This window comes from Dasypus novemcinctus, chromosome 20, assembly GCF_030445035.2.
Source record: "Dasypus novemcinctus isolate mDasNov1 chromosome 20, mDasNov1.1.hap2, whole genome shotgun sequence".
In the NCBI taxonomy this organism is placed as follows: Eukaryota; Metazoa; Chordata; class Mammalia; order Cingulata; family Dasypodidae; genus Dasypus; species Dasypus novemcinctus.
Genome location: NC_080692.1, coordinates 16913168 through 16939419, shown reverse-complemented (window position 1 = coordinate 16939419; position 26252 = coordinate 16913168). Strand labels below are relative to the sequence as shown.

Here is a 26252-nt window from a genome sequence, read left to right as displayed (position 1 = left end):
TGAGCGGAGCAGGCTGCCAAAGAGCACCACCTGCTGGTCAGGCAGAAGAGTGCATGAAAAGAGAAAAACAATAAACAGAAAACAGGCAAGCAAGTGACATTACTGCCCCTCTCTCTAGACTACTTGGGAAACTGGCTTGCGCCCCATTACTGACTCCTCAGACCTTGTTTGAGCAGTTAAACAGGGACAATCCTAAATATCTGAAACAAGTTGTACCAAGAGACAAAGAACAAGGCAATAAATCCCAAGGCAAGAGAGAGAAAGTGAACGTTGACTAAACTCAGCATCAGAATCATGTGCCTAGACATGAGCAAAAAATTAAAAGCCATATTACAAAAAAAGAAGATATGACTCAGGCAAAGGAACAAATCAAAGTTTCAGACAAGACACAGAACTTGAAACAGCTAATTAAAGAGGTTCATACAAATCTCCTAAATCAAATCATGGAGTTGAAAGACAACATGGCTAAAGGAATGAAAGACATTAAGAAGGCAACAGGTGAGCACAAAGAAAATTTTTGATCTTTGATAGAAAAATAGCAGATTTATAGGAATGAAAGACAATAAAAGCAGATGTGGTTTAAGCAGCTAGGTGTCCACCTACCACATGGGAGGTCCCAGGTTCAGTTTCCAGTGCCTCCTAAAAAGGACAAGCAAGATAGCAAGCTAATGCTGGTGTGGCAAGCTGACACAACAAGATGATGCAAGGAGATGATATAATGAGGAAACACAATGAGAGACACAACAAGCAGGGAGTGGAGGTGGCTCAAGCAATCAGGTGCCTCCCTCCCACATCAGAGGTTGTGGTTTCAGTTCCCAGCGCTTCCTAAAAAGAAGACGAGCAGACACAGAATACAACAAACAGTCACAAAGCAGACAGCAAGTGCAAAAAAACAGAGGACGAGGGAGAAATAAATCAAATAAAATCTTAAAAAAATAAAAACAAAATGGAGGTACACAACAGCAGATTTGAAATCATGGAAGAAAGAATCAGTGACTCAGAGAAAACAACTGAAATTCAAAAGAGAGAACAGAGAGAGAGAAAAGAATAGAAAAAATTGGGCGGGGTCTCAGGGAGTTGAATGATAGCATGAAGTGCACCAACATACATGTTATGGAAGTTCCAGAAGAGAAAGGAAAGGGGTAAAAAGAGCATTTGAGGAAACAATGGCCAAAAATTTCCTAACTCTAATGAAAGATGAATATACACATCCAAGAAGCACAGCATACTCCAATCAGAATAAATCCAAATAGACCTACCCCAAGACACATAATATTCAGAATGCCAAATGCCAAAGATAAAAAGCAGCAAGAGAAAAGCAAAATATCATATACAAGGGATGTTCAATAAGACTTAGTGCAGATTTCTCTTTAGAAACCATGGAGGTGAGAAGGTAGTGATAGGATATAATTAATATACTAAAAGAAAAAAACTGCCAGGCAAGAATTCCTCATCCAGCAAAACTATTCTTCAAATATGATGGTGAGGTTAAAATATTCACAAATAAACAGAAACTAAGAGTTCATAAATAGTATCAAGCTCTGCAGGAAATACTAAAGGGAGTTCTGCAGCCAGAAAAGAAAAGAAAGAGAGGTTTGGGGGACAGTAGAAGTGAAGACTATGAAAAATGGTAACCAAAAAGGTAAAAATATGAACAAAAATAAGATATGACCCATGAAAAACAAAGGATAAAATGACTGAAGTAATGCCTTTATAGTTATAGTAATGCCTTTATAGTAATAACATTAAATGTTAATGGATTAAATTCCCCAATCAGAAGACATATGCCAACAGAATGGGCAGAAAGCATGAGCCATCCATATGCTGTCTGTGACAAACTCACCTTAGACACAAGGATGCAAACAGACTGAAAGTAAAAGGTTGGAAAAGGGAAACGGACTTTGGCCCAGTGGTAGGGGCGTCCGTCTACCACATGGGAGGTCCGCGGTTCAAACCCGGGCCTCTTTGACCCGTGTGCAGCTGGCCCATGCGCAGTGCTGATGTGCACAAGGAGTGCCCTGCCACGCAGGGGTGTCCCCCGCGTAGGAGAGTCCCCCGCGCAAGGAGTGCACCCGTAAGGAGAGCCGCCCAGCGCGAAGGAAAGTGCAGCCTGCCGAGGAATGGCGCCACCCACAGTTCCCGTGCTGCTGATGACAACAGAAGCGGACAAAGAAACAAGACGAAGCAAAAAGACACAGAAAACAGACAACCAGGAGAGGGGAGGGGAATTAAATAAATAAAAATAAATCTTTAAAAAAAAAAAAGTTTGGAAAAAAGATATTTCACACAAATAGTAACCAAAAAAAAGCAAGGGTAATGGTACTGGTGTCAGACAAATTAGACTATAAATGCAAAAACGTGGTAAGAGATGCAGAAGGCCATTATATATTAATAAAAGGAATAATTCACCAGGAAAAAGGAACAATCATAAATGTCTATGCACTTAACCAGGATGCCTCAAAATACACAAGGCACACTCTGGCAAAACGGGAAAGAGAAACAGATATCTGTACAATAATAATTGGAGACTTTAATATGTCACTCATATCATGATATAAAACAACTAGACAGAAGATCAACAAGGAAACAGAGAACTTGAACAATATGCTAAATGAGCTGGACATGACAGACATACACAGAATACTGCACCCAAAATCAGCAGGTTATACATTCTTATCAAGTGCTCATGGATCTTTCTCCAGGACAGACCACATGTTGGGCTACAACACATCTCTCAATAAACTTAAGATTGAAATGATACAAAACAGCTTCTCTGATCATAACGGATAAAACTGGAAATCAATAATAGGCAGGAAAGGAGAAAATCTGCAAATATATGGAGGCACACTCAAACAATCAATGGGTCAAAGAAGAAACTGCAAAAGAAATTAGATATCTTGAAATGCATAGAAACAAGAACACAATTTATCAAAACTATGGGATACAGTGAAGGCAGTGCTGAGAGGGAAATTTATAGCCCTGAATGCCTACATTCAAAAAGAAGAGGGCAGAAGCGGATATGGCTTAAGTGATAGAGCTTCCACCTACCATATGGAAAGACATATGGTTCGATCCCTGGGGCCTCCTGGTGAAAAAGAAGAAGAGAAAGTGTGCCCACGTGGTGATCCAGTGCCTGCCCAAGTGCCCATGCAGTAAGTCATGCAGCAAGATGATGACACAACAAAAGAGAGACAAGGGGAGAGTCAAGGTGAAGTGCAGCAGAAACCAGGAACTGAGGTGGCTCAATTGACAGGGAACCCCTCTCCTCATCAGGAGTCTCCAGGATCGAATCCTGGTGAATCCTAGAGGAGAGAAAATGAGAAGAGAAGACAACACAGCAAAAACAGCAGGGCAGGAGGAGGGGAAGGAGGGAAATAAGTAAATAAATAAATTTAAAAAAAGAAGAAGAGGGGGACAGATGTAGCTCAAGTGGTTGAGTGCCTGCCTCCCATGTACGAGGTTCCAGGTTCAATCTCCAGTACCTCCAATAAAAACAAAAACAAAACAAACAAATGAGAAAAACCAACCCTCATTGGGGAGCGAATGTAGCTCAGTGGTTGAACATCTGCTTCCCACGAGGTCCTGAGTTCAATCCCCAGTACCTCCTAAAAGAAAAAGAAAAAGAAAAGAGCTAAAATGAAAGATCTACTGAACACCTGGAGAAACTAGATCAAGAACAGCAAACCAATCCCAAAATAAGCAGAAAGAATGAAAAAACAAAGATTAGAGCAGAAGTAAATTAAATTGAAAACAAAAAGAAAACACTAGAGAAAATCAACAAAATCAAAAGTTGGAGAAAAATCAATAAATCTACAAACACTTAGCCAGGCTAACAAAGAAAAAGTGAAGATGCAAATAAAATCAGGGATGAAATGGGGGCCATTATGACTGAACCCACAGAAATAAAAAAGAACATAAGAGGATATTTACGAGAAACTGTACGCTAACAAACTAGACAACCTACATGAAACAAACAAATTCTTAGAAATGCACAACCTACAATGACTCTACAAGAATTACAGGAATTCAACAAACCAATTTCAAGTAAAGAGATTGAAACAGTCACCAAAAGTCTTCCAATAAAGAAAAGTCCAAGAACAGATGGCTTCACAGGTGAATTCTACCAAACATTTTGAGAAAAATCAATACCAATCCTGTTTTAAACTCTTCCAAAAAATTGAAAAGGAGGGGAAATTACCCAATACATTTTATGGAGCCAATATCACCCTAAAACCAAAGCCAAATAAAAATACTATAACAAAAGAAAATTACAGACCCATCTCTCTAAAGAACAGAGATGCAAAAATTCTCAGTATAATACTTGCAAATCGAATCCAAAAGCATGTTAAAAGAATTAGAGACAACATCCAAGTGGGATTCATTCCTGGTATGCAAGGGTGGTTCAACACAAGAAAATCAATTAACAGAATACACCACATTAACAAATTGAAGAGAAAAACCCACATGATCATCTTGATCATGTATAACATGTAGATCAAGTAGAACATGTAGAACAGGCCTCTGACAAAATCTAGCATCTTTTCTTGATAAGATAAACATTTCAAAAGATAGGTATAGAAGGAATGTTCCTCAACATAATAAAGGGCATATATGAAAATCTCACAGTAATATCGTACTCAATTGGGAGAGGTAGAAAGCTTTCCCTCTAAGATCAGGAACAAGACAAGGATGCCCACTGTCACCACTGTAATTCAACACGGTGCTAGAAGTTCTAGCTGGAGCAATTAGGCAAGAAGAAGAAATTAAAAGGCATCTATATTAGAAAAGAACTAAAACTCTCACTGTTCACAGATGACATGATTCTATAGTTAGAAAATTCTGAAATATCTACAACAAAGCTATTAGAGGTGATAAATGAGTTCAGCAAAGTGGCAGAATACAAGAGCAACATGCAAAAATCGGTAGCATTTCCATACACTAGTAATGAGCAAGGTGAAGAAATTTTTAAAAATCTATTTACAATAGCAATAAAGAAATTCAAATATCTAGGAATTAATTTAACCAGGATAATAAAAGACCTGTTTCCAGAAAACTACAAAACACTGTTAAAAGAAATCAAAGAAGACCTAAACAAATGGAAGGACTTTCTGTGTTCATGGATTGGAAGGTGAAGGTGTCAATTCTACCCAATTGATTTAAAGACTCAAAGTAATACCAAAAAATTCCAACAGTCTACTCTACAGAAATAGAAAAGTCAATTACCAAATTTATTTGGAAGGGAAAGTGGTACGGAATAGCCAAAAACATCCTAAAAAAGCACAGTGAAGTCTGAAGACTCACACTTCCTTACCTTGAACCATATTATAAAGCTACCATGGTCAAAACAGCATAGTATTGACATAAAGATAGATACATGACACAGTGATCAATAGAATCGAATTAAGAGTTCAAAAACAGACCCTTAATTCTATTGTCAACTGATTATTAATAACCCTAGCAAGTCCACTTTCCTGAGACAGAATAGGCTCAACAACAAATGGTGCTGGGAGAACTGGATATCCATAGTCAAAAGAATGAAAGGGGACCCCTATCTTACTCCCTATACAAAAATCAACTCAAGGGAAGTAAATGTGGCTCAAATGATTGAGCTCCCACCTACCACACGGGAGGGCCAGGTTCTGTTCCCAATGCCTCCTAGAGTAGATGAGCAAGAAAGCAAGCTGGCACAACAGGTGGGCGTGGCGAGCTGACATAACAGAATGATACAAGAGACACAAGGAGAAATACAAAATGAGAGGACAACAAAGCAGGGAGTGGACGTGGCTCAAGTGATTAGATGCCTCTCTTCCACACTGGAGGTCCCAGGTGGTTCAGTTCCTGGTGCCTCCTGAAAAAGAAAACCCGCACAAAACAAACAGACACAGCAAATGCAAAGAACGAGGGGGTGAGGAGAAATAAATAAACAAAATAAATCTTTGGAAAAAAACAATTCAAAATGGATCAAAGACCTAAACATAAAAGCCAGGACCATAAAACTCCCAGAAGATATTGTAGGGAAACATCTACAAGATCTTGTAGTATGTGGGCATAAATCTTTTATCTAAAGTATATGTAACAAAAGATAAATGGGACCTCCTCAAAATTAAACACTTCTGCACCTCAAAGGACTTTGTGAAGAGGGTAAAAAGGCAACCTAGTCAACAGGAGAAAATACTTGGAAATCACACATCCAACAAGAGTCTAGTATCCATGATATACAAAGAGATCCTATTGCTCAACAATAAAAAGACAAATGGCCAATTAATAAATGGGCAAAAGACTTGAATAGGCATTTTTCTAAAGAAGAAATACAAATGGTGAAAAAACACATGAAAAATGTTCGATATCACTGGGTAGTAGGGAAATGCAAATCAAAGCTACAATGAGATATTATTTCACACCTACTAGAATGGTCACTATTATGTGGAGAGATAAGAATGTTTAGCCACTGCTCTTGGGAACAGAGAATGGTATACCCACTGTGGAAGTCTGTTTAGCAACTCCTAAGGAAGTTAGATATAGACCTGCCATGAGACCCAGAAATATCTCTACTAGGTATATACCCAGAAGAACTGAGAGCAGTGACATGAACAGACAGCTGCACACCAATGTTCATAGTGACGTTATTCACAACTGCCAAGAGATGGCAGCAACTCAGCTGTCCATCAACTGACAAACAGATAAACAAACTGTGGTGTATACACACAATGGAACATTATTCAGCTGTAGGAAGAAATGAAGTCGTGAAGCACATGACAACGTGGATGAACCTGGAGGACATTATGTTGAGTGAAGCAAGCCAGACACGAAAGGACAAACATTGTATGATTTTGCCATTATGAACTAAATATAATGAGAAAACTCATGGAGTTAACAGCTAGAATATAAGTCACCAGAGAATAGAATGTGGTTAGAGAATGGAAAACAGGTTTAATCTGTGCAGAACTGGTAAAAAGTTGTTTGTAAATGCCTGTAAATGAATAGGCATGGAGAAAGCATATCATAGGATCTGTAATTAGTAGAGCTAACATATGGGTATCATAGTGATTTGTTTTTTTGTTGTGGGTTTGTTTGGTTTTTTTTTGGAGTGATGAAAACGCTCTAATAGTGACTGAAGTGATGAGTGCACAAACTCAGTGATTATACCAAATGCTAATGAATGTACACTTTCGATAAATTAAATGGTTTATGAACAAAAGAATAAAAATAATAGGGAGCACTGGAAGAAAAAATACACTAAATCTAAGATATGGACTATAGTTAGTAGTAGTACTTTGACGATGCTGTTGCATAATTTTTTACAAATGTCTCACAACAATGCCAGGTGTGGGTGGGGTGATGCATGGGACCCAGTATGATGTTATGCATGTTTGTTTTAGAAGTTCACAACTTTTACTATACATTTATCGCTCACGTATGTTTGTGTGTGAATGGTATACTTCAGTAAACTTTTTATAATGACTAAAAAAAAGATGACAGGGAAAGACACGACCGTCTGATTTAGAGTGCTTGTGCTACTATTTGGCGGCAGCTGAAAATGAGCTCGTGTTTGGCAAGAGACAGAGGAGCTCAGCTTATGGGCGGACTGCATCCTTTAAAAAAAGCTGAAGGAAAGAAAAAGCAGCAAGGGAGGCACGTGGCCAGCTCCCTGGCTGTAGGGTTCTGGGAGCTGTCCATGGGACTGGGGTCACAAAGCCCTGACTCTCTGGCCTGGAAGGGGTCTCAGAGGTCACTGACTCTTAAACTACCCACCACCTGGCTGTGTGGACCTGGACGAGCAACGAAGAACTTTTCTCAACTCGGGTTCCTCATCTGTAAAATGACGGTAATAAAAATGGCTTCTCCACACTGCTAAAGCACCCAGCACAGGCCCGAGTTATTTCCCTGCCCCTGAGCTGCCACGTCCCAGGCTTCTTCTATTCTTATCTGAGTCTCTTTGGCAGATTTCCTCATTGCCCAGTCACTTTGAGGAGTGGGGCTAAAACTGCGGTGCCCCCAGATTTCTTTTATTTTCTCGAGTCCACCTGTTTTCTGACATATGAGGAGGAGCCCTGTAAGGGGCTAAGCTGATGACACTGTTATCTAGGTTAAAATCTGGGGCATCCGTTTCGACCCAGTCATGGGGCTGCTCCCGGCCTGTCCCCCAGCATCATGACGACTTCCAGCTGAGCTCCTAGCCGAGAAGGCCTTCTCTTCCCTCTACTTAACATCCATACTTGTCTCGCCAAACCACTGCCAAATACTACTGAACTTCATGGATTTCTTCCTGACCTATACAAAATTACCATTTGTACTCGGTGACTCAGCCCTTAATCATACCCTCTCTCAACACCGTCTGCTATTGTTTCATGTGTGCTTATTCCAATTGGAATGTGAGCTCTTTGAGGAATGCTTTCAACTCCAGCTGTATCCCCAAGAGCATGTGGCACAGGTGGACACATCTAGCGGCAAAAACACTTGTTGACCAATTGGCCGAATCCTCAGGGGTTTTCTTTCCAGGAAAATCCCAGGGTGGAAGGTGAAATAGAACAATCTTAAGCACCAAGGGCAGTTAAGATGGTGTGGGCTCCAACTGCAGCCCCCGCCTCGGAGACCAAAGGCAGAGTTACGCAAAGAGCAGGTGGGCGCCAACGCGGAGAATGAGGCTGATACTTAACACTTCACCTGCCTTATCTAGACAACCATCTTGACTCCTCCTAACATCACAGGAAGACCAGGCGCCCGAGTAAGGGCAAGCCTGGCTCCATTCCTTCCTGCTACTTCCGACAGAGCAGCCCCATGTGCTCCCTCTCGGGACAGCCAGGATGCTGAAGCGACAACCTTGTCACCTGGTGACCTTCTCTTGTATGGCATCGCCCTTCTGGCTCCTCACAATCCAGAAATCAACACCAGGTGCCGCGTACCCAACCCCCTCCCTGGGCAGGGACGCCACATGGGACCCACGGCCCTGTCCCGTTGGCCTAGGGCTCCCCGCTCCGTCTCAGTCGCTGAGCTGCCCCCGCCAGTCCCTCCGGCACCCTGCAGGAATGGGTAGGGAGGACAGCAGTGTCTCGGGCCCCTTTTGCAGTCAACCCTAAAGGGTCTTTGGATGCGCGGCACGCCAGCTGCCGCCGCCCCCACCCCTCTTTTGGGCCCTGCTGTCCACCTGTGGGATCCTCTACTTTCTGCCCTATTGAGGCCTCCGTTGTCCAAGCACCAGATACACCCCAATAAAGTAGACCAAGGCCCCAGGCAAGGACCCCTCAGTTCATGAGACCCGGGGTGGGAAAACGCTGATGTCAGAGAGGTGGTAACACTGGGCACAGTTCAGGCATCTCAAAGACGCAGGAGGACCCAGGGGCCTGGGAGCTAGTGTCGATTTGCTGGCACTGTCCTAAGACAAGAAATGTTGCTTCTATGGACCTGCGACTCCCCTTCTATAAAGGAAAGAGAGAAAAGACTTTCCTCGCTGCGTCCCTTGCAACTCAAGATCCCACCATGAAGTAAGAATGCAAGGGGGCATCTGTGAAGCAAGGGCCACAGTCTAGGTAAATGCATGCTGTTCGCTCACACTCGCTCCTGAGAAATGCTCACGGTGCAGCCTGGCGACGCTGGGAGATAGTTAAGAGCGAGCGTCTTAGAGGAAAAGCAAGGACTGGAGGGAGAGGGACGGGGAGGGCAGAGAGAGGCAGGATGACCGCGTGCAGGTCAAGCAGGACTCCCTCCCGGCCTCGGTTTCCCCACCCATCCTCACCGCCCTCGATGTCGTAGGCGTAGGCCGAGAGCCGCAGGGTGGTGGCGCAGTACTCGCACTTGAAGCAGCTCCGGTGGAAGAACTTGCCCTCGGCGCTCAGCCTCTCCATCACGTAGACCCGCTTCTGGCAGAAGTAGCAGGTGTCACTGCCGCCCAGGTTCTGCGGGAACTCCTTCTTGATGGAGCTCTGTGGGGGGCAGGGGGGGGGGCGCGTCAGGGCCAGGCCTGCGGGCTCCCTCCGGCAGGCGCGCACCCTCTCTGTCAGTGAGCCCGACCCTCGCTAAGGGGTCTCGTCTAGGATCCGCCGAGGACCCTTGCACGGCTATGGGGTGCCTTGCTGCTGGTGCTACGAAGGACGGCAGGGCCTGGCAGCGCCCGGGCTGGGCTGGGCTTGGCAGAACACCTGGCTCAAGCTGGACGCAGGGCCGAGGCCCATCGGCAATCAAAGGGAAACCCAACCCAAGCCAGGCTCTTTCTGACGGATGATCCAATTTTACAGAATTTCACAGCTATCCAATAAAACTTTTGACAGGATTCTTTTTTGAGGGTAGTATAAAAACACATTCAGTGTTCACGAGGCTCCACGTGGCTGTGGGTCTCCCCGGCTCTAGGGCGCTCATCGTATGCTTTCCCATACAATGATCTGAGCATCTCCTACGGTCCTAGAAATTCAGTTATCCGGATTCAGACAACCTCCAAAAAAACTACCCCGCGGCACACACTGGCTACGTAATGTCACGGAGCGACTGAGCCTGAAGCAGGTGCGTTTACCATAGCTGTGCGGAGTCTAGCTACATCTCTTACCAGTTCCTTCTTGTCTAGAAGGGTTTTGGGCTGCTCTTTCCTTTGAAGCTGATTGGCTATTTGCTCAGCCAATGAGCTCACTCCGCCCGTGTACATCTTTATATACTTCTATTGGTTGGAGATTATAAAATGACCAGAATGAAGGGAAATGAGAAGGAGAAAATAAACAAGTTAAGAAGACAAGAAAATAAAACCTCTGAAAGGTATAAAAGGCACACAAGGTGCAGCCGCAAACCATGCCAACACAGTGCCCACAAGCAGGGGGGCAGGTGGCGGGAAAACGCTGTGATGGACCCAGGTGAGGTGCCAGCACGGGTGGGCATCGGCGGCGGGAGACTGACCTTCCGGAGGGGAGAGCATGGGAGGTGGGAAGGCAGGACAGATGCAAGTGCAGAAGAGTGAGAAAGGCCCAGAGCTCAGTGCGCCCCAATGGGGGTCACCTCCCCTCCAGACAGCAGCGCCCACAGTGACGGCAGGTTCAAGGGCACGGGAGAGGCCTGGAAAGGGGCTTGCTCGTTGAGGAAGAAAGCAAGCCCACTCTCACAGAGGTGCAAACTCCACGAGGGAACGAGCGTCAAGAGCCCTAATGCGACATGGAACCACCTGCGCCCCACTTAGGAATGCTTGACCCAGTCCTCCGTCAGGTGCACCCAGCACCCCCGAGCTCTATCTGGAAGGCCCCTTCTCAGCCCGCTCTCCCTGCTGGCATTTAATGGGAGGCTGAGTGCGGCATAACGCGTCACCCGCCCCAGGCACAGAGGCCACAGGCTTCTCGACTGGGCCGGCACCTCACAGGTGCACTGCAGGGCTCTGCCACCTGCGCCACGCGGTCAGGCTGCTCCGTCTCGGGGAATCAGAGAGCGCTGCTAGTTTGGGAGAATGGGAGAGAGCGGCCACTTTATGGGTTGAGAAAAGAAAACAGCAAAAGGCCCAACCACCTGGATCTGGCTTCGGTGCCCGCCGCCCGGGGGTGCAGGGTCACAGCCTTGCAGGCCGACCCCCGGGGCCGAGGTCCAGGTCGCCCTTCCCGGTGGAGGAAGTGGGCTCCCTGCCAAGTGCAAGTGGCCCCGTCTCTCAGTCTGCCTTCAAAATGCACCAGCAGCATTTGTCTTAGAGTGACCAGCCCTCTGGGGAGCCCGTCTGTGCGGACTGATGCGTGAAGCCCCGTGGGCCGGGTCCCGTGGGAGGAGAGCCCTGGGGACCACTTCAGGTGAGGACAGGAGCCACGAAAAGCATGGAAGTGACAACGGGGAAAGACGTCACAGTTCAGCTGGAACTGGGGACCCAATTATACTTAAAGACATTTCCAAGGAGGGGTGCGTTCGCCTGTTAACTTATAGGAAGAGCAGTCAAGAAAAACAAGTGGCCCTAACATTGAAACTTCTTTAGATTAGGGCCATTAGAGAAGCTGAGGCCCGGAGCAGGCAGGTACCAGGCAGAGCTGCCAGGACGGTTTAACAGCTGACATGGAGTGGAAAATCCCAGTCTGTTCACTCTGCAGCAAGACGAGTGAGAGCGTGGACCCAGTGTCAAGTGTCCAGCAGGGCCAAGGAGCAAGCCTGGCGCCCTCCCTGCTGGCCGGGACCGGCTCGCCCACCCAGAGGCTGCCCCTCTGCAATTTCAGCCCCACGCCGCACGCGTGCACAGGCATCTGTCACAGCGGTTCTTGCCATGTGCCAACACTGGCAGGCAGTGCCCCCGTTTCTCCAGGAACAGTGGACTGTTTCCTTCTCCCCACTCCTAAAAAGCAGTCCAGAGGTAGCGGTCGCTGGCTCGCTACTGCACGCCACACGCAGCAGGCACACGCTTCCACCCTCCACCGTGCAGTCTGGGATTAAGGACAGGGAGCGGATGAAGAGGGCGCACAGACCCTCCGGCTGGCCATCAGCTACTCGGGGCCAGAGCAACTCCCTGGAGGAAACAGCATGGCGAGTCCTTAAATGACTCCAAGTCGGGGGCCCCCGAGATACCGCAAAGCCCCCACTCCACTGAAGAGATTTCATGACACCACGGCCCGTATTTTGTAACACACATTAATAGAGAGACATTTGGGGTAAAAAAGCCAGGGGCTGGAAAATGCTTCTTGTTAGTTGACGTGGTTAAAATACAATGAAAGTGGTTTACGTCCCCAGAATTTGACATGCGTCAAACACGACACAATGGGTGGTGGCAGCCTCAACCCAGGCAGATGCTTCCGGAATGTACACTGAAAACGGACATGCCTCCCCGCCGCACACACAACTGGACAGCCCCCAGGACACAGGCCGGAGGAGAGCCCCGCGGCCCCCACCAGGGCAGGTGGCTGTGACGGTGCAGTGAGCGGAGGCTCGGCCGAGCCCAGGCCATGCTACCTGTCGGAGGGAGTCGGAGGAGGGAGAGGCAGGGCGGCTGGAGGAGCGGAGGCTAAGAGAAAGTTCCCACTGGTCGACAAAAAATCGACGAGAAGGTTCAGGCTCTGGCTATAAAATACAAGACGGAGAAGGAAAAAAATCAAAGGAAACGTCAAATGAAAAGTCACATACTGACCTGAACTTAAGGAATTTGGCAGTTTTAGAGCTTTTGACTCCAGCCCTTTACACCTAAATAACACCTACAGGAGAGAAAATACCTTTAGCTCCCCAGAAACGAGAACGGCCTGAGCTGTTGGGTGAAGAGAGCTTCACCCGCCACCCCGCCACCCCGCCAGCCTTACACTCAGCGGGTCGGGACAGCACTTCCAGAGCGAAGCTTGTCCCTTCTACGCAAAGGCAGGTACGTGGCATCTCTTCCCTGGGCCACTTGTATTCAGGGCAGCGCTGCCTGCCCAGGAGCTGGCCAGGTCCCCAGCAGTGATCAGGGGGAAAGACCCGAGGCCCCGCATGCTCTGCCGACAGCAGGGGTAGGAGCGTGGGCGCAGGTCTTCCTCAGGGGCGAGCCATGAACCAGGGACACTCTGGTCCCCACAGAACGGGGCCCAAAGCTCCAGCGAGCAGTAACTGCCAAGCATCCTATCGTGCGCAGGGAGACCCGGGTGGGGGGGCGTGGCGGCGGTGCTGGCGGGGTGACAAGAGGCCCACTGCTCTCCGGTTCCAGGCAGGTCCCTCTCGCCCCCGGCCCGGGCACCCATGCAGGACGGAGAACGACGATGGGGGCGGCAGTTACCTGCTGCCTCGCCGGGCTGGGCTCCGGACGCTCGGCCCGCTGACTGGCCTGGGGATCGGGGCGCGGGGTGCGCTCAGCAGGACAGGCCCCTGGGGCCGCTGGGGGAGATCTCTGCAGGGCGGCATCACCCGCCAAGAGGAGAACACGAGAAAGAAGCCTGAGCCTCCCTCTGGGGTGACAGCAGAGCAGGCGAAGCCAGTGGGGCGGGGGGTAGGGGCAAAGAGAGCAGGTGGGTGCACGTCAGGACAGAGAGCAGCGGAGGGGGGGCCGGGAAGAAGATAAATGGGACCCCTCAAAAGCTTCTGGATGGAACTGTGCCCTGAGGAAACTGGAAACCAGCCCACAGGGGAAAAAATAAATAAAAATCCCTGCCAACCTTCCTGCCCTCTGCACTGGACCCCAGGCACTCCCCGCTGCCACTGCAGCCCCAGACTGCTAACTCTTCCGCCCCGCCAGGCTCTCTTTACTCGGCAGGCTGCCTCTCTCGGGCGTTGTTCGTTATGTGCCATCTCCTCCTCATAAACCACGCACTGCCCCTAACGGAGGCCCTGGCTACCCACTGGAACTCCAGGTCACATCGTTTGAAGGGAAAGCAGGCTGGGAAGAAGAGGAAGAGGCTGGGAGAAGGCAGCACAAGGGGCCAAGCGAAGCAGGCAGAGCGGGGGGACGCTTCCCTCTGCCTCCTCCGGGCTCTCTTCACCCTAACCCGGCGTCTGGGCACGCGTGCGCCCCCAGAGTGTGCCAATGGTCTGCTTCTGTGCGTGGCAGGGGAGAGAAGCCGGCGCAGAGGACAGCACTGTGACCAGCTTCCTCGTGAAGCCGAGAAGCAACCTAACTTATTGCATGGCCACAGTGGATTTCTCAGCGAGCAAAGGCGAAAGGGGAGGTGAGAATGAAGGAAAAGCGGCTACAGGAGGCATCTAACAAGTAGAGAGTTCTCCACTCTAGCTGCAGAGCTATCCACCCGGGTGTCATCTGCTCGGGCAGCAACAGCATCCCATAAAGTAAGCAGGCTTCTTTAATCGGGCACCTGCATCAGTCATTCAATTACACGTTGGCCAGGTGCCATTGGAAGCCACCCCCTTGGTGTGTCAGAAAAGACTGGCCGAAGCTTTCAACAGCCTCGCCCCCCCTCCCCTTCCTTTCCTTCCTTCCTCTTCACCCAGGAAAATCCCCACACTGGTGAGAGCTTTGGCCCAGTCTTTCCACCTTGAGATCCATGACTGTCAAAAAAAAAAAGAGCCGAGCAGACGCGCTCCGTTCCCCTAAGAATCCACCTGGGTAGTCAAATACTGGTCCTCCCCTGGCAGATATTTCGGGGGTGAAGTGCGTGACCTTGGGGTGGGAAAGTGAGTGTTACTGGTGCTCTGCGTGAGTGTCCACTCTGACCGCTGGGGGACGGGTGCTCGGTGGCAGGGAGGGGGGCTATGCGCAGGGGTCAACGCCATCAGCAAGAACTCAGGCTCTTGGCTGGTGGCAGGAGCGTGCGGAAGCCCCCCCCTCACGTGCCCTCCGCTTGGTCCTCAGCGTCCCACGCCATGGTTCATGCATTCGTTATCTTTTACCCTCTCGCGGTGGGGCCGCTGCTTGCCTCGGCCGTCAGCATCAAGATCCCTGTACGTCTGTAGGCAACAAAGTAGGACCTTCAGCGGCATCCGGAGGCTCTACGTGGACCCACTAGTTCAGAGTGGACCCAGGAATTCGCAGCTCCCGGCCACGCATCTTCCTGGGCCCCTCCTCATGCTGCCCCAAGGAAACACGGGCCCACCTACCGAACCCCACGACCGAGCACAGCTGTTGGCGCAGCAGCCGTTGCGCCCACCTCGAGTGAGGTCGGCTCCGCAGGTCAGGAAGGAAGTGCAGTTAGTACAAAGGTGCGACAAACCTGCTTCTCTCACACGGTGGCCTGAGGCCACAGGTGTTAAGTGGAAGGTGGAAAGGGGGGTGCGGGTCAGGAGGGTGAAGCTTTCCACAAGACCTGACGCGGGAGGGTGGGGGGCTGGAAACTGGCTAGAACGAAAGACCATTCCGACAGTTCAGGGGAGACGCGGGGGTGGGGGAATGGTCCCCGGGTGGGAAGGTGGAACCAGAGCACAGTTTATTTCAGGGAGAAGTGGACAAAAATTGAGCAGGTTTGGAACACGGACAGAAGTGTACACATGCGAGGGATGGAGCGTTGCCTGAGGACGGGGCGGGGGGTGGCCAATCCTTCGCTCTTTTGGGTGGAGGATTCGCCCTGCAGCCACATGACAGCAGAAAAGCTGACGGGAGGCTCCCGCGGCAAACCTCGTCCAGTGCCCGGGAACATCACATCTCCGCGGGCAGGACGAGGTGGGGTCTCAGGCCCCGGCCACGCCCCCAGGGGAGGAGGGCGCCTCTCAACTCCAGCCTCAGTTCTCTCCTCTGTACATGGGGGCTCTTGTGAGAACTAACGGATTTCTCTGGAAAGAACCTGGGAGTGGGCCTGGGACTCGGCAGGGCCTGAGGGTTTGCCTGGCGCAGAGACAAGGCATTGGGTGGGCTCCGAGCCACGCAGGGCGCGGTTCCTGGATGCGCACGCGCAGCTTGAGCCTTTAAAAATCAGACTCCTTACCGGGGGTGGCCTTTTAAATAAGCCGCTTGGGTTGAGTGCCTGCCTCTGCAGTAAGGATCTCAGTTGACAGAGGTGTCACAATAAAGCCACCTCAGAAGTGGGGTTTCTGGGACAAGACTCAACCACCCAGGGTCAAGTACGTTGGGTGCTGCCCTAGAGGCCATTCAGGAATCGTCCCTCTGGGGCAACAGGTGGCTTCCGCCACGAATGGCTTCGACCAATGGTCTTTGGGGGCAGTGGTCACTGGGAAGGGGCCTTGGTCTCCCCCCTAGCCATCTACGCAGGCAGGCGGGAGAAGACAGCACGCGGCATGCAGAGGAGGTCACCTGGTGGTGGCCGCGCGCCCACCAGGGGGGCGGGGTGGGGGGAGGAGAGAGCGTGATCACTTTTTTGGGGCAGGTCCGAGAGCGCTCCTTTCCCCGTCGCTTTGGCACCAACAGATACAAACAGAGAGAACACTGGTGAAACGGTGGGGGGCCCCGGCCCGGCCCCCTGGCCCCAGCACAGTCCTAGCAGTCAGAGAGGCCCCCTGCCCCCTCCTCACGGCCTCCCTGGGACCTGGGCCACCCCGCGTTCTCTGTTAGGCGCACGCTGCCCCCCGAGTGAGGTGCCCGAACCTGCAGGGCAGCACCTTTAAGGGGACATTCCTCTCGGGGTTGCTCAGGGAAGTTGGTTGGGGGGCTAAGAAACGGGCGTGCTTGTGAGGATGGAGAAGGGGCTTGCACATCAGGGCAGACGCTGGAGGACAGGGGAGCCCTCAGTGGCTCTGCTGCACGAGCCCCCGTCAGAGCCGAGGGGTGCCCGCCCTCAGAGCCCCCCGTGATGCACCCCCGATGCTGCTCCCCTCTTCTCAGCTCCCCCCACTCACCCAAAGGGTCAGGAGAACCATCAAGGACTACAAGGAAGGGCAGGAAGGAGGCCGAGCCCATGACTGAATCCCGGGGGGCAGGCCCGTGCTTCCCGTCTTGCCCCCTCTTCTCCTTCCCCTCATGCGAGGTCGTCTGTGCGGTTTATGTGCCAGGCAGTCTCTCAGTCCCTGTGCCCGGGCCTCTTAGGGCCCTTCCTGGGGCAGGGCACACAGCCGGCCGGTGGGGCTGGGGGCAGAGCTGCCTGGCCTGGGGCAAGAGCCCAGTGTGGGCGCCAGCTTCAGCTGACCACCTGCTGCCGAGCCCCAGGGCTCCTGTGCGGTCTGCCTGCAGGCTGCGTGTCTGCGATCAAAGGGCCAAAGCCAGGGAGTCTACACCGGGGAAGCCAAGAGGAGTCAGCCGCCTGCGGAGTTCTGACTCGCTTGCCCGCGTCCTGCCGCCACCTAAGCTGAAGGTGGCCTTTGTGCCAGCTCAGCCGCCCCTGCTGCGCCAGCCACTCTCTCCCGCTCGGCCTGACTACCTCGAGGGAAACACAAGCGAGTGCCCATGAGGCGCTGCCCACCCCCACGGGGAGGTCACATGGGGCCGGCCAGGTGCAGCCAGGAGCAGAGGGCATCCCATATCTGTAACACATGGCGCTGTGTTTTAGGGGACAAGGGGCCGACTCAAACACCGCCCGCAACTGGAGGTTGGGAAGACAACCACAGGCAAACATTTCACATTTCGCGTGGACTTAAGATCTGCGAGTTCTATCTCGTCCACGGGGAAGTCAGTTCCTGACTCGGTATAACCCGAGGAATGGAAGGACGGAGCGGGCTTCGCACTGCTGCGGTTTCTCGCTTGTCAAGCCAGATCACAGAACTGACCCCAGCAGCTCGTTCCAAGCCAAGCCCTGGCGCCCGCGCCGTGGCACCTGTGTCTGAGCTTAACGTCTCTACAGCCTCTCGGGATCATCTTCATTGACTGCGACCCGAAATTTCCCAATGACCAGCCATCCAGACCGGCACTTGGCACGAGCCCAGAGGGTGCCGGAGCTTCTTGGGCAGAAGCACAAGCAGTCCCACAACAGCCACCTCTCGATGCCCACGGGCCAATGGGCCAGTGTTCGCAGAGGAGGGGGCCAGCGGTCCCCAGGCCTCTCGGACCACATCCTGCCGTGGGGACGTCCCAGAGGCCCGTGCACAGCTTAGAGCCCCTTGGCCACCCCCTCTCCACTCCTGCCCGCTGCCCCTCCTGGCTCCCAGGGCCTTCGTGCCACCTGAGAACCTGGTTTAGGGCTCGCTTTCCCCTTCAATTAGGTGCACGACTGAAGATTACCTTTCAAATCACACCTTCCACTCTCTCCCCGCCCAAGCCCAGAGAGACTGTTTGCCTTCTGTTCTGAGGCTGGACACAGACCCCAAGGACCCATCCCAGCCTCGTATTATTAAAGGGAAGGTTAGAAGACAACATTTCCCCTGGACGTAATTTAAATAAGGCCCACCCCACCCCAGCGGTCGCCATCGCTCCAGGCCCAGAGGCTGGCGCTGCTGGGACCCAGGCCAGCCACCTGCGAGCCACCGGGCCCCACGGGAAGCAGGCCAGGAAGAGGGGGATCAATGGATGGATCTGGAGCCAGGCCAGGAGCCCACGTGTCATCTGATACCCCCCATTTGGCTGCTGGAAGACCCTCCCGAGATTCTGTCATTTCAGAATGAGATTTCCTCCCCGAGGCCAGAAGCAGCCCCAGACATTCCCCAAGGACTTTATCACCTGGCCCTGCTGGGGGACTGATGGCTGGGGTAATCCATCAAAACAGCGAACGGCCTGGACTCCTCCCGCGTCCTTAGCCAAGACGCAGGCTAATTAACGGTTTAAAGAGCAAGCGCAAAGGCCTTGCCCCTCGGCCTGTCCCAGTGCCGGTCTGTGCACCTGTTCCTGCCTTCCGAGCCCTGCTCTCGCTGTTTTTCCCCTGCCACGGTGGCCACACAAGTAAAACTGGGCACTTATCATCTATAATGGGAGACTGCAGTCCGTAAATCAGCCTGTTTTATCACTCTTTGGACCCCTCCTCTCTACCTGGGACCCCTGATCTGTTATTTTCTCGCATTTCTCTTCCCTCTCTACCTTAATAAATGACTGGCCTAACCGACCTGACGTGCTCTTGAAATCCCTTCCTGCAGCACAGTCGAGAACCTGGACAAGCTCCGGTTACACGAGGCAGCGGCCCGGCCTCCTCGCTGGGGCAGGGGAGAGGGCCCGGGAGCGGCCTCCGAGCCCTCCGCGGGCTTCCTAATGTAACGGGCCCCTTGCCCCTGCTTCTTTCCGCCCTCATCGGCACTGCCTGCAGTATAACTGCTTTCCAAGAAGACCCCGCTCAGCTTTCGGAGATTTCCCAAATGACATTTTAAATGTGAACAGAACTCTAAGAAAATGCTCACACATGCCTTGTCCAGGGTGTGAAAACAGGCCTAAGTCCGAACTCAAGACCATCCCCCTGGACGACATCTCCCTATTGAACGTGGAAGTCTCCATGGTTCTTGGGCCTGGGGAAGCCAGGACCCCCCTCCGGGGGGTCCCCGGGAGATGGGCTATGTGAAAATCAACTCAGGACAAAGCTACAAGAGCAGAAGTCCAAGGCGAAGGGGCCTGGACAAGCTGCCGCACGGCTCCAGGGAGTTTCGTTAGTGCCAACTTAACTGCCCCGCTCCTTTAACTGGCTTCGCAAATCCCGAGTTGTTGAAGACATCGTGGGCAAGGTTCTCTCGGGGTCCTTCCTCAACGAGCAGAAGACCGAGCAGGGATGCCCCAACCCTACGGCTGGGGTCCTGCAGCGCAGGCCCCACCCCTGCCTGGCTTGGGAGCAAGAGCGGGACGGGCGGTCCTGGGAGGCCGCGCCGTCCTGGTCCCTGGGCAGTTCTTTTACCTGTTTCCACGGGGGGGTGGGAGCAGGACGACCCTGCTCAGGCAGGCAGAAGGACGGCTGGCTGACCCCACGCTCTTGGGTTGGCTGTGACACACAGGTCAAGTTTGGGTGGGGGTGGGACATGGAGACAAAACAAAATAAAACACATTAAGGTAGGGGAAGACACCAGGAAGGCGCTGGGGAGGACAGGCACACGTCTATGAACTGAGGAGAGGGCCGGGTTGATTCTTAGGAAGTCACACTTACCAAGGACAGAAAATGGCACATCCCTCAAATACAAGAGCAAATAAAAACAGGAAAAAAACAAAAAAGTACAACAGGAAAACAAAGCTGTGACGCTTTTCCCGAGGTCAGTGTCCTCTGAGCCTAGAAGACTGATGTTTGGAAATCTAGACTTTCCACCCAAATGAGAACAGCGTCGCTTAGGGCGGCCCCCTTCTCACAGAATGTGTTCCAGGGCTGGAGACCTGCCCCTCTGCCTCCCCCAGGTGAGCCGGGGCCTCGGGCTGCTGGAGCCTCTGGGCCAGCTCGAGCCTTTACCAACAAGTATCATCTTCTCTGTGGGCCACGAAATGCAAAGCTTGGAATGCAAAGACCACCCGGCAAAGGCCAGGCATGAGAAGCAGCTCATTAAGGCCAGACGCCAAGCCAAGTCAGTCCTGCCCTCCTGGTCCACGGAGGTGCGACGGCTGGAGAGGAGGCACAGGATGGAGGAAGAGACAAGAGTCAGGAAGGGGCTCCACCTACGGATGCTCCCTCTGGCTGTCAGGGAGCTTTACAAGAAACGTGCAGCGTGAGCCTCCAAGCCCCGGCCCCTGCTCCCTGCAGAAGTGGGTGTGTTATGGGAAGCGGATGTGGCTCAACTGATGGTGTCCACCTACCACATGGGAGGTCCACGGTTCATACCCTGGGCCTCCTTGACCCGTGTGGAGCTGGCCCACGCGCAGTGCTGATGCGTGCAAGGAGTGCCCTGCCACGCTGGGGTGTCCCCCGCGTAGGGGAGCCCCACGTGCAAGGAGCGTGCCCTGTAAGGAGAGTCGCCCAGTGCAAGGAAAGTGCCACCTGCTCAGGAGTGGCGCTGCACACACGGAGAGCTGACACAGCAAGATGACGCGACAAAAAGAGACACAGATTCTCGGTGCCGCCGAGAATGCAAGTGGATGCAGAAGAACACACAGCAAATGGACACAAGAGAGCAGACAACTGTGGGGGGGTGGGGGGATGGGAGAGAAGTAAATGAAATAAATCTTAAAAAAAAAAAAAGTGGGTGTTAGGCCATCAGGGCAGAGATAGGACCTATCAAGACCCCTTCGCTCCGCAGCCAGCCCAGCCCTCTCCTGCATGCTTTCTGGGGGAGATTTGGTGCCCCCCAATGATCTTTAAAGCGTTTCTGGGCTTTGACCTAGGGGCAGCCGAGCACACTAATCTGAAACATGACTGTACCGGGACGTTTACCGCCACACTTGACAATGAAAGGCTAGAAACAACGCCGACCCCCAACGCTAGAGGGAGGGTCGAGAGACGCGTGGTCCCCGCACAGTGCAGAAGACGTTAGTGGAGTTGGGAACAGGTGCAGACACGCCTAAAGCTAAATGAAAGAAGCAGGACAGAAAAGCATGTGTTGAGAATGACCTTCACTATTAAGAGAGCAAGAAGACGCTGAGAAGCACCGCAATGAAAGACGGCAAAATACCAGTGGAACCGTAGGAGGCCTAATGCTCTTCATCACACTTCTCGGTGTTTTCCTCAGTGAGCACGTTTCTTTTGTAATTTAGGTGTTTTTAGGTTCGTGAGTACATACGCGTGTTTGTAAGTGCTCAGACGAGGGGAACACCAGGCACCAGCCCCTGGCCTGTGAATCGGGGTCTGCTGAGACCCCGCCTCGCTTGACTCCCGGGGCCCCCCCTCCCCCCGGTGTGACCAGAGCGAACCCAGCCAGGCCGGGCTGACGCGAGCTGTACCAGGCGTGCTCTGGGCCCTACCTGTCGCCGGAGGCCCGTGGACTGCGGGGGTGCGTTCTCTTCAAATTTGGCCAGCAGCTGCGTCGCCATGTACTTCACTTTGTTCTGGTGCCCGGCGCCAGCGTCCACCCGCCTGTCCGTGAGCGAGCTCGCCAGCGGGGGCCTCTCCCCGCGGGGCCCCCGGGGCGCTTCCTCCTGGTGAACAGCAACCACCAGTGAACACCCACCGCCGCCGAGAACCAGGCTCCACTATAGGGGCCCCCCCACGCCCGCCCCCAGATCCTCCTCCCTGGCAGGAGAGCTGCGCCCGGTCCCTGCCATGGGGCGTGTGCTTTAGGCTGTCCCCGAAGGCTTTCAAGGGTCTATGCTCAAGGTGGAGGGAGCGGAGCTCAGGGACGTGAGGCTGATAAAAAGGCACTCGGGTGTTCTCATCCTTGGCCAAACGTGATTCCAAGAGAAAAAAGTCCCAGTGCACGTGCGTATGTTCTCTTCGATTCCCCACCCCCCAAACTCAGTCCAGGCCTGGGCCTGCAGGGAAGAAAGGCCTGTCCACAGAAACACCCTAAGGTTAAGGGTGGCGATGGGAAGACCTGGCAACGCCGGCTTGGAGGGGTTAGGATTTAAACCGGTCCACTTAGCAACGTTCTAGCAAATTCCAGGTGCTTCTCACCTCCTCCGACTGGCTAGTCTTCCTCCTCTTCCCAGCACCGTCCAAGTCTTTTTCCTTTTTATCCTGTTCCGAGAGAGGAGGGGAGGGACATTGGCGGCCGCCCCATCTCGGCCGGCAGCTTCGCGGCCCACGCGAAGGCCCCACCGCTCACCTTGGGAGAACGCTTCCGAGAGATGCTCTGGCCCAGCTTGCTGAGGAAGGAGATGGGGGACTTGGTGCTGGCGATCAGGACGGCCTTCTCCTCGGCGTTCAGGTCCAAGGCATCTGTGAACGAAGCCCAGCCAAGTACAGGGACGGCCTGGGGCGGGACGTGGGGCCCTGGCCGCGGCCACCCTCCCCTGCAGGGCGCGCTGCGGGCCCATGCCTCGGGACAAAAGCACGCGCCTTTCGGCAGGAAAATGCCATGGAGGAAGGATGCTGAGTCTTCTCCTTTCTTATCCAGGCAAACAAAGTCAACTCTCTTTTTCCCAACCCACTTCAGTTCTAAGAAACTCCACTTCTGCTTTTCAAAAAAGCTGGAACCTGCCTGTGATTGTTATTTACAGCCCAGTGCTGAAGCCGCACCTTTTTGAGAACAATTTGGGGGGGGGGTGGGGAGGGAGGGGCAGAGAAGCAGAGCGGATGTGTAAGTCGGGGTCACCGGTTTTGGTGGATGCAGACGCCATTCACGAGGCCGCACGCGACGGGGACGTGCCTTCGGGGGAAGGCTCTCCCCGAGTGGGCGGACGAGGTACGGGCGATAGAGTGTGGAGCTCCGTAGGGAGAACTGCTCCATCTAGTCAGGAAAACCCACGGGTGCCATGACAGTATGAGGGCTAGGAGACCCCGGGGGGTCACCCCACAGACTCTGTGGATACCAAGGGTTAACCGGGAACAATAGGAAGTAATTTTAAAATAATTTAAACTGATGATAAATAGCTCACGTTTACCAAGTGCTCCATTTGCCAAACATTCTATCCCCATTTTACAAATGTGGAAACTGAGGCAAGGAGAAATTTAGTGACTTGCCTAAGGCCAAGCAAGCGCACGTACTGGGAGGGAGTGCACACCCAAGTCAGGCGCCTCGGTTCACACCCTCAAGCATCATGCTATGCAAACTCCATGGGACGATAGATCAGGCCAAGGGCCGAGGACTGATCTCTGGAGAAGCCAGAGAAGGCAGAGAGAGAAAAGTTACAGGGAAGAGGATTTGGCTCAATGGGTAGAGCGTCTGCCTACCACATGGGAGGTCCAGGGTTCAAACCCAGGGCCTCCTGGCCCATGGGCAATGCTGATGAGCGTAAGGAGTGCCATGCCACGGAGGAGTGACCCCCATGCAGGGAAGCCCCACGTGCAAGGAGTGTGCCCTGCAAGGAGAGCTGCCCCACTTGAAAAACGTACAGCCTGCCCAGGAATGGCGCCGCACACACGGAGAGCTGACGCAGCAAGGTAACACAACAAAAAGAGACATAGATTCCCAGTGCCGCGGACAAGAATGCAAGTGGACACAGAAGAACACACAGCAAATGGATGCAGGGAGCAGACAACTTGGGGGGGGGGGGGAGGGAAGGGGAGAGAAATAAAAAATAAATCTTCAAAAAAATTTACAGAGTAAAGGAGGACAATGAGGCAAGTCGGGCACTGGATCACGGAGGCTGAGGGGATCACGGAGGCTGAGGGGAAGGGAGAGTTTTGAGGAAAAGGACATTGTCCCACGGTGCGAAACGATGCCGAGAAGCCGACTGCACAAACAACGGGAAGAGGGACAGAACACGGATGGGGAGACGTCGTGAGTGTGGACGACGGCTCAAGCAGAGCAGTGACGGCAGCAGCCGGTGGCAGAGCACTACCAAGTCCAGCCGCGAGGTGGCCGAGGCCACGAGCACTGGCCACGTCTTCTGAGGCCGGTTCTGAGAGAAAAGGTACAATAAGGAAGTAGAGTCATGGAAAAGACTCGGTGGGGAGGAGGTGGGGAAGGAGGAGTAGTTGAGGACACGCCAGAGAACGGAAAGATGATGGCACAAGGTTCCAGAGACTTCCCCTGACAGAGCAGGCTGAGGTCTGCTCCGGGCAGCTGGAAGGGAAGAGGAGAGCGGGCCGCGCCGCGGCAGGAGGCGGGGGGCAGCACTGGCGCCCTGCCCCGGTCCTTACCACTGGAGGGGAGCGAATCCTTGAACATCTCGTAGAACTGCGTCAGGTACATCACCATGGACAGCTTGTCCGGCTCCCCGACGGAGGCCATTTCCTTGCCCGTCATGATGGGGGAGATGCCCAGCTCCTTCTCAGCGATATCGAAGGCCAGCTGGTTGTTCTTCTCCACATTCTGCTCATCCAAAGAGTCAAAGTCTCTGAGGAACGGGATAAGAAAAACGTATCAAGGTGGATTGACTGTCCCCAGAAAAGATAATTACCACGAAGGCATCGTCATTTCTTGGCCTTTTGGCTAAAGTCCAGGGTGCAGTGTGTCGCTGAAATCTGAAAGCAAACTGGTTTTTTGTTTCTTTCACTTTTTTCAAAAACCTCACCTCTTCTCCTTCCTTTTACCAGGAAACACATTTCTCCTCGAGGAGAAGAAATGATTACAGATCTACTCAAAAAGTAAAGGAGAGAGTCAAAGTTGAAAAATGACTGTCATTTATCTAATAGCATTTCTAACTAAAAGGTAAGCTCAAGAATAGGAACTACCTTTAGTATGTATTCTCTTGTACCTTGTGTGTGGTATGTACATATTAAACACAAGCTAAATGATAAAAATCCTGTTTGGATCAGACTGCTTGGAAAGGCCTGGGATTACCACAATTTTTTCCCTTGGAACTGACAAGCTGTTATTGTACTAAAGCAGCTCTGGTAAATCTTAGTCAGCCTTATCCTCCTAGGGAAATTCCAAAAGCTTCATCAAAAGATTTTCCGTTGCTAAATTTCCTGACTTTTCCCAAGTATTTAGATTAATGAGCGTTTCCCACTGGGCTTTAAGCTCCCTGCGATTCAATCTCAGTAAAGACTGATAGCATTCTGCTTTGGGTGGTTGCAGATTAACTGTGTGGCACTTCTTTTGTGTTAACCTACTGGCCCCATAGCCGTGTTTTCAGTTTTCGTTCCTTTTCCCTGTAGATTAAGCCTGTTGAATTACGGCAGCTTCATCCTGAATGAAGTCATTGTCCTCTGAACAATGCCAAATTACCTATTCACTGCCGTGCTGGGCTCCAAGCTGAACCCCCAGAGTGGCTCCAGGCAGCCTTGGGCGGTTTCTAGCGGAATGGACCCTCGCCCCCACTCTCTTCCTCGACACTTCTGCCTTCACGCTTTTGTCCCTTGCCTTCCCTTTGGAATGGAGCCAATTCACCTGTTACATCTTCTACAGCATTGCGTGCCATTCGGCAGCTTCTTTCTCCAGCTGCTCCCCCGGCCCATTTGGGTGGGGGTAAGTCCGATTTCGCTCACCTCTGGTTGGGCTCGGGGACAGGTATATGCCGGAGGTCACCTCCCCTTACTCAGGCGGATCCTAACCCCTACCTTGCAAGGTGAGGCTGTTTTCACTATACCTTGCCTCATCAGCTTAAAACCATCACAGAGAGAGGGACTGTGTCTCTTAGGATACCT

General features: G+C 52.2%; 1 protein-coding gene across 5 annotated transcripts in view; it reads right to left on the bottom strand.

The window, feature by feature from the left end:
- Positions 1-26252, bottom strand: part of MICAL3 (microtubule associated monooxygenase, calponin and LIM domain containing 3) — a 204097-nt gene that overhangs the window by 73909 nt on the left and 103936 nt on the right. For 4 of the 5 annotated variants that reach the window (XM_071210096.1, XM_058282477.2, XM_071210094.1 and 1 more), the window contains exons 13-17: positions 24804-25000; positions 22825-22937; positions 22674-22736; positions 22025-22198; positions 9734-9920 (exon numbers count right to left, since the gene is read on the bottom strand). In XM_071210096.1, the coding sequence (XP_071066197.1) occupies positions 9734-9920; positions 22025-22198; positions 22674-22736; positions 22825-22937; positions 24804-25000 (734 nt within the window). Of the gene's footprint in view, positions 1-9733; positions 9921-10537; positions 10646-12888; positions 12997-13678; positions 13790-15243; positions 15301-16597; positions 16697-20042; positions 20127-22024; positions 22199-22673; positions 22737-22824; positions 22938-24803; positions 25001-26252 lie in introns of all 5 variants that reach the window. The other variant, XM_071210093.1, reaches the window with a different exon arrangement.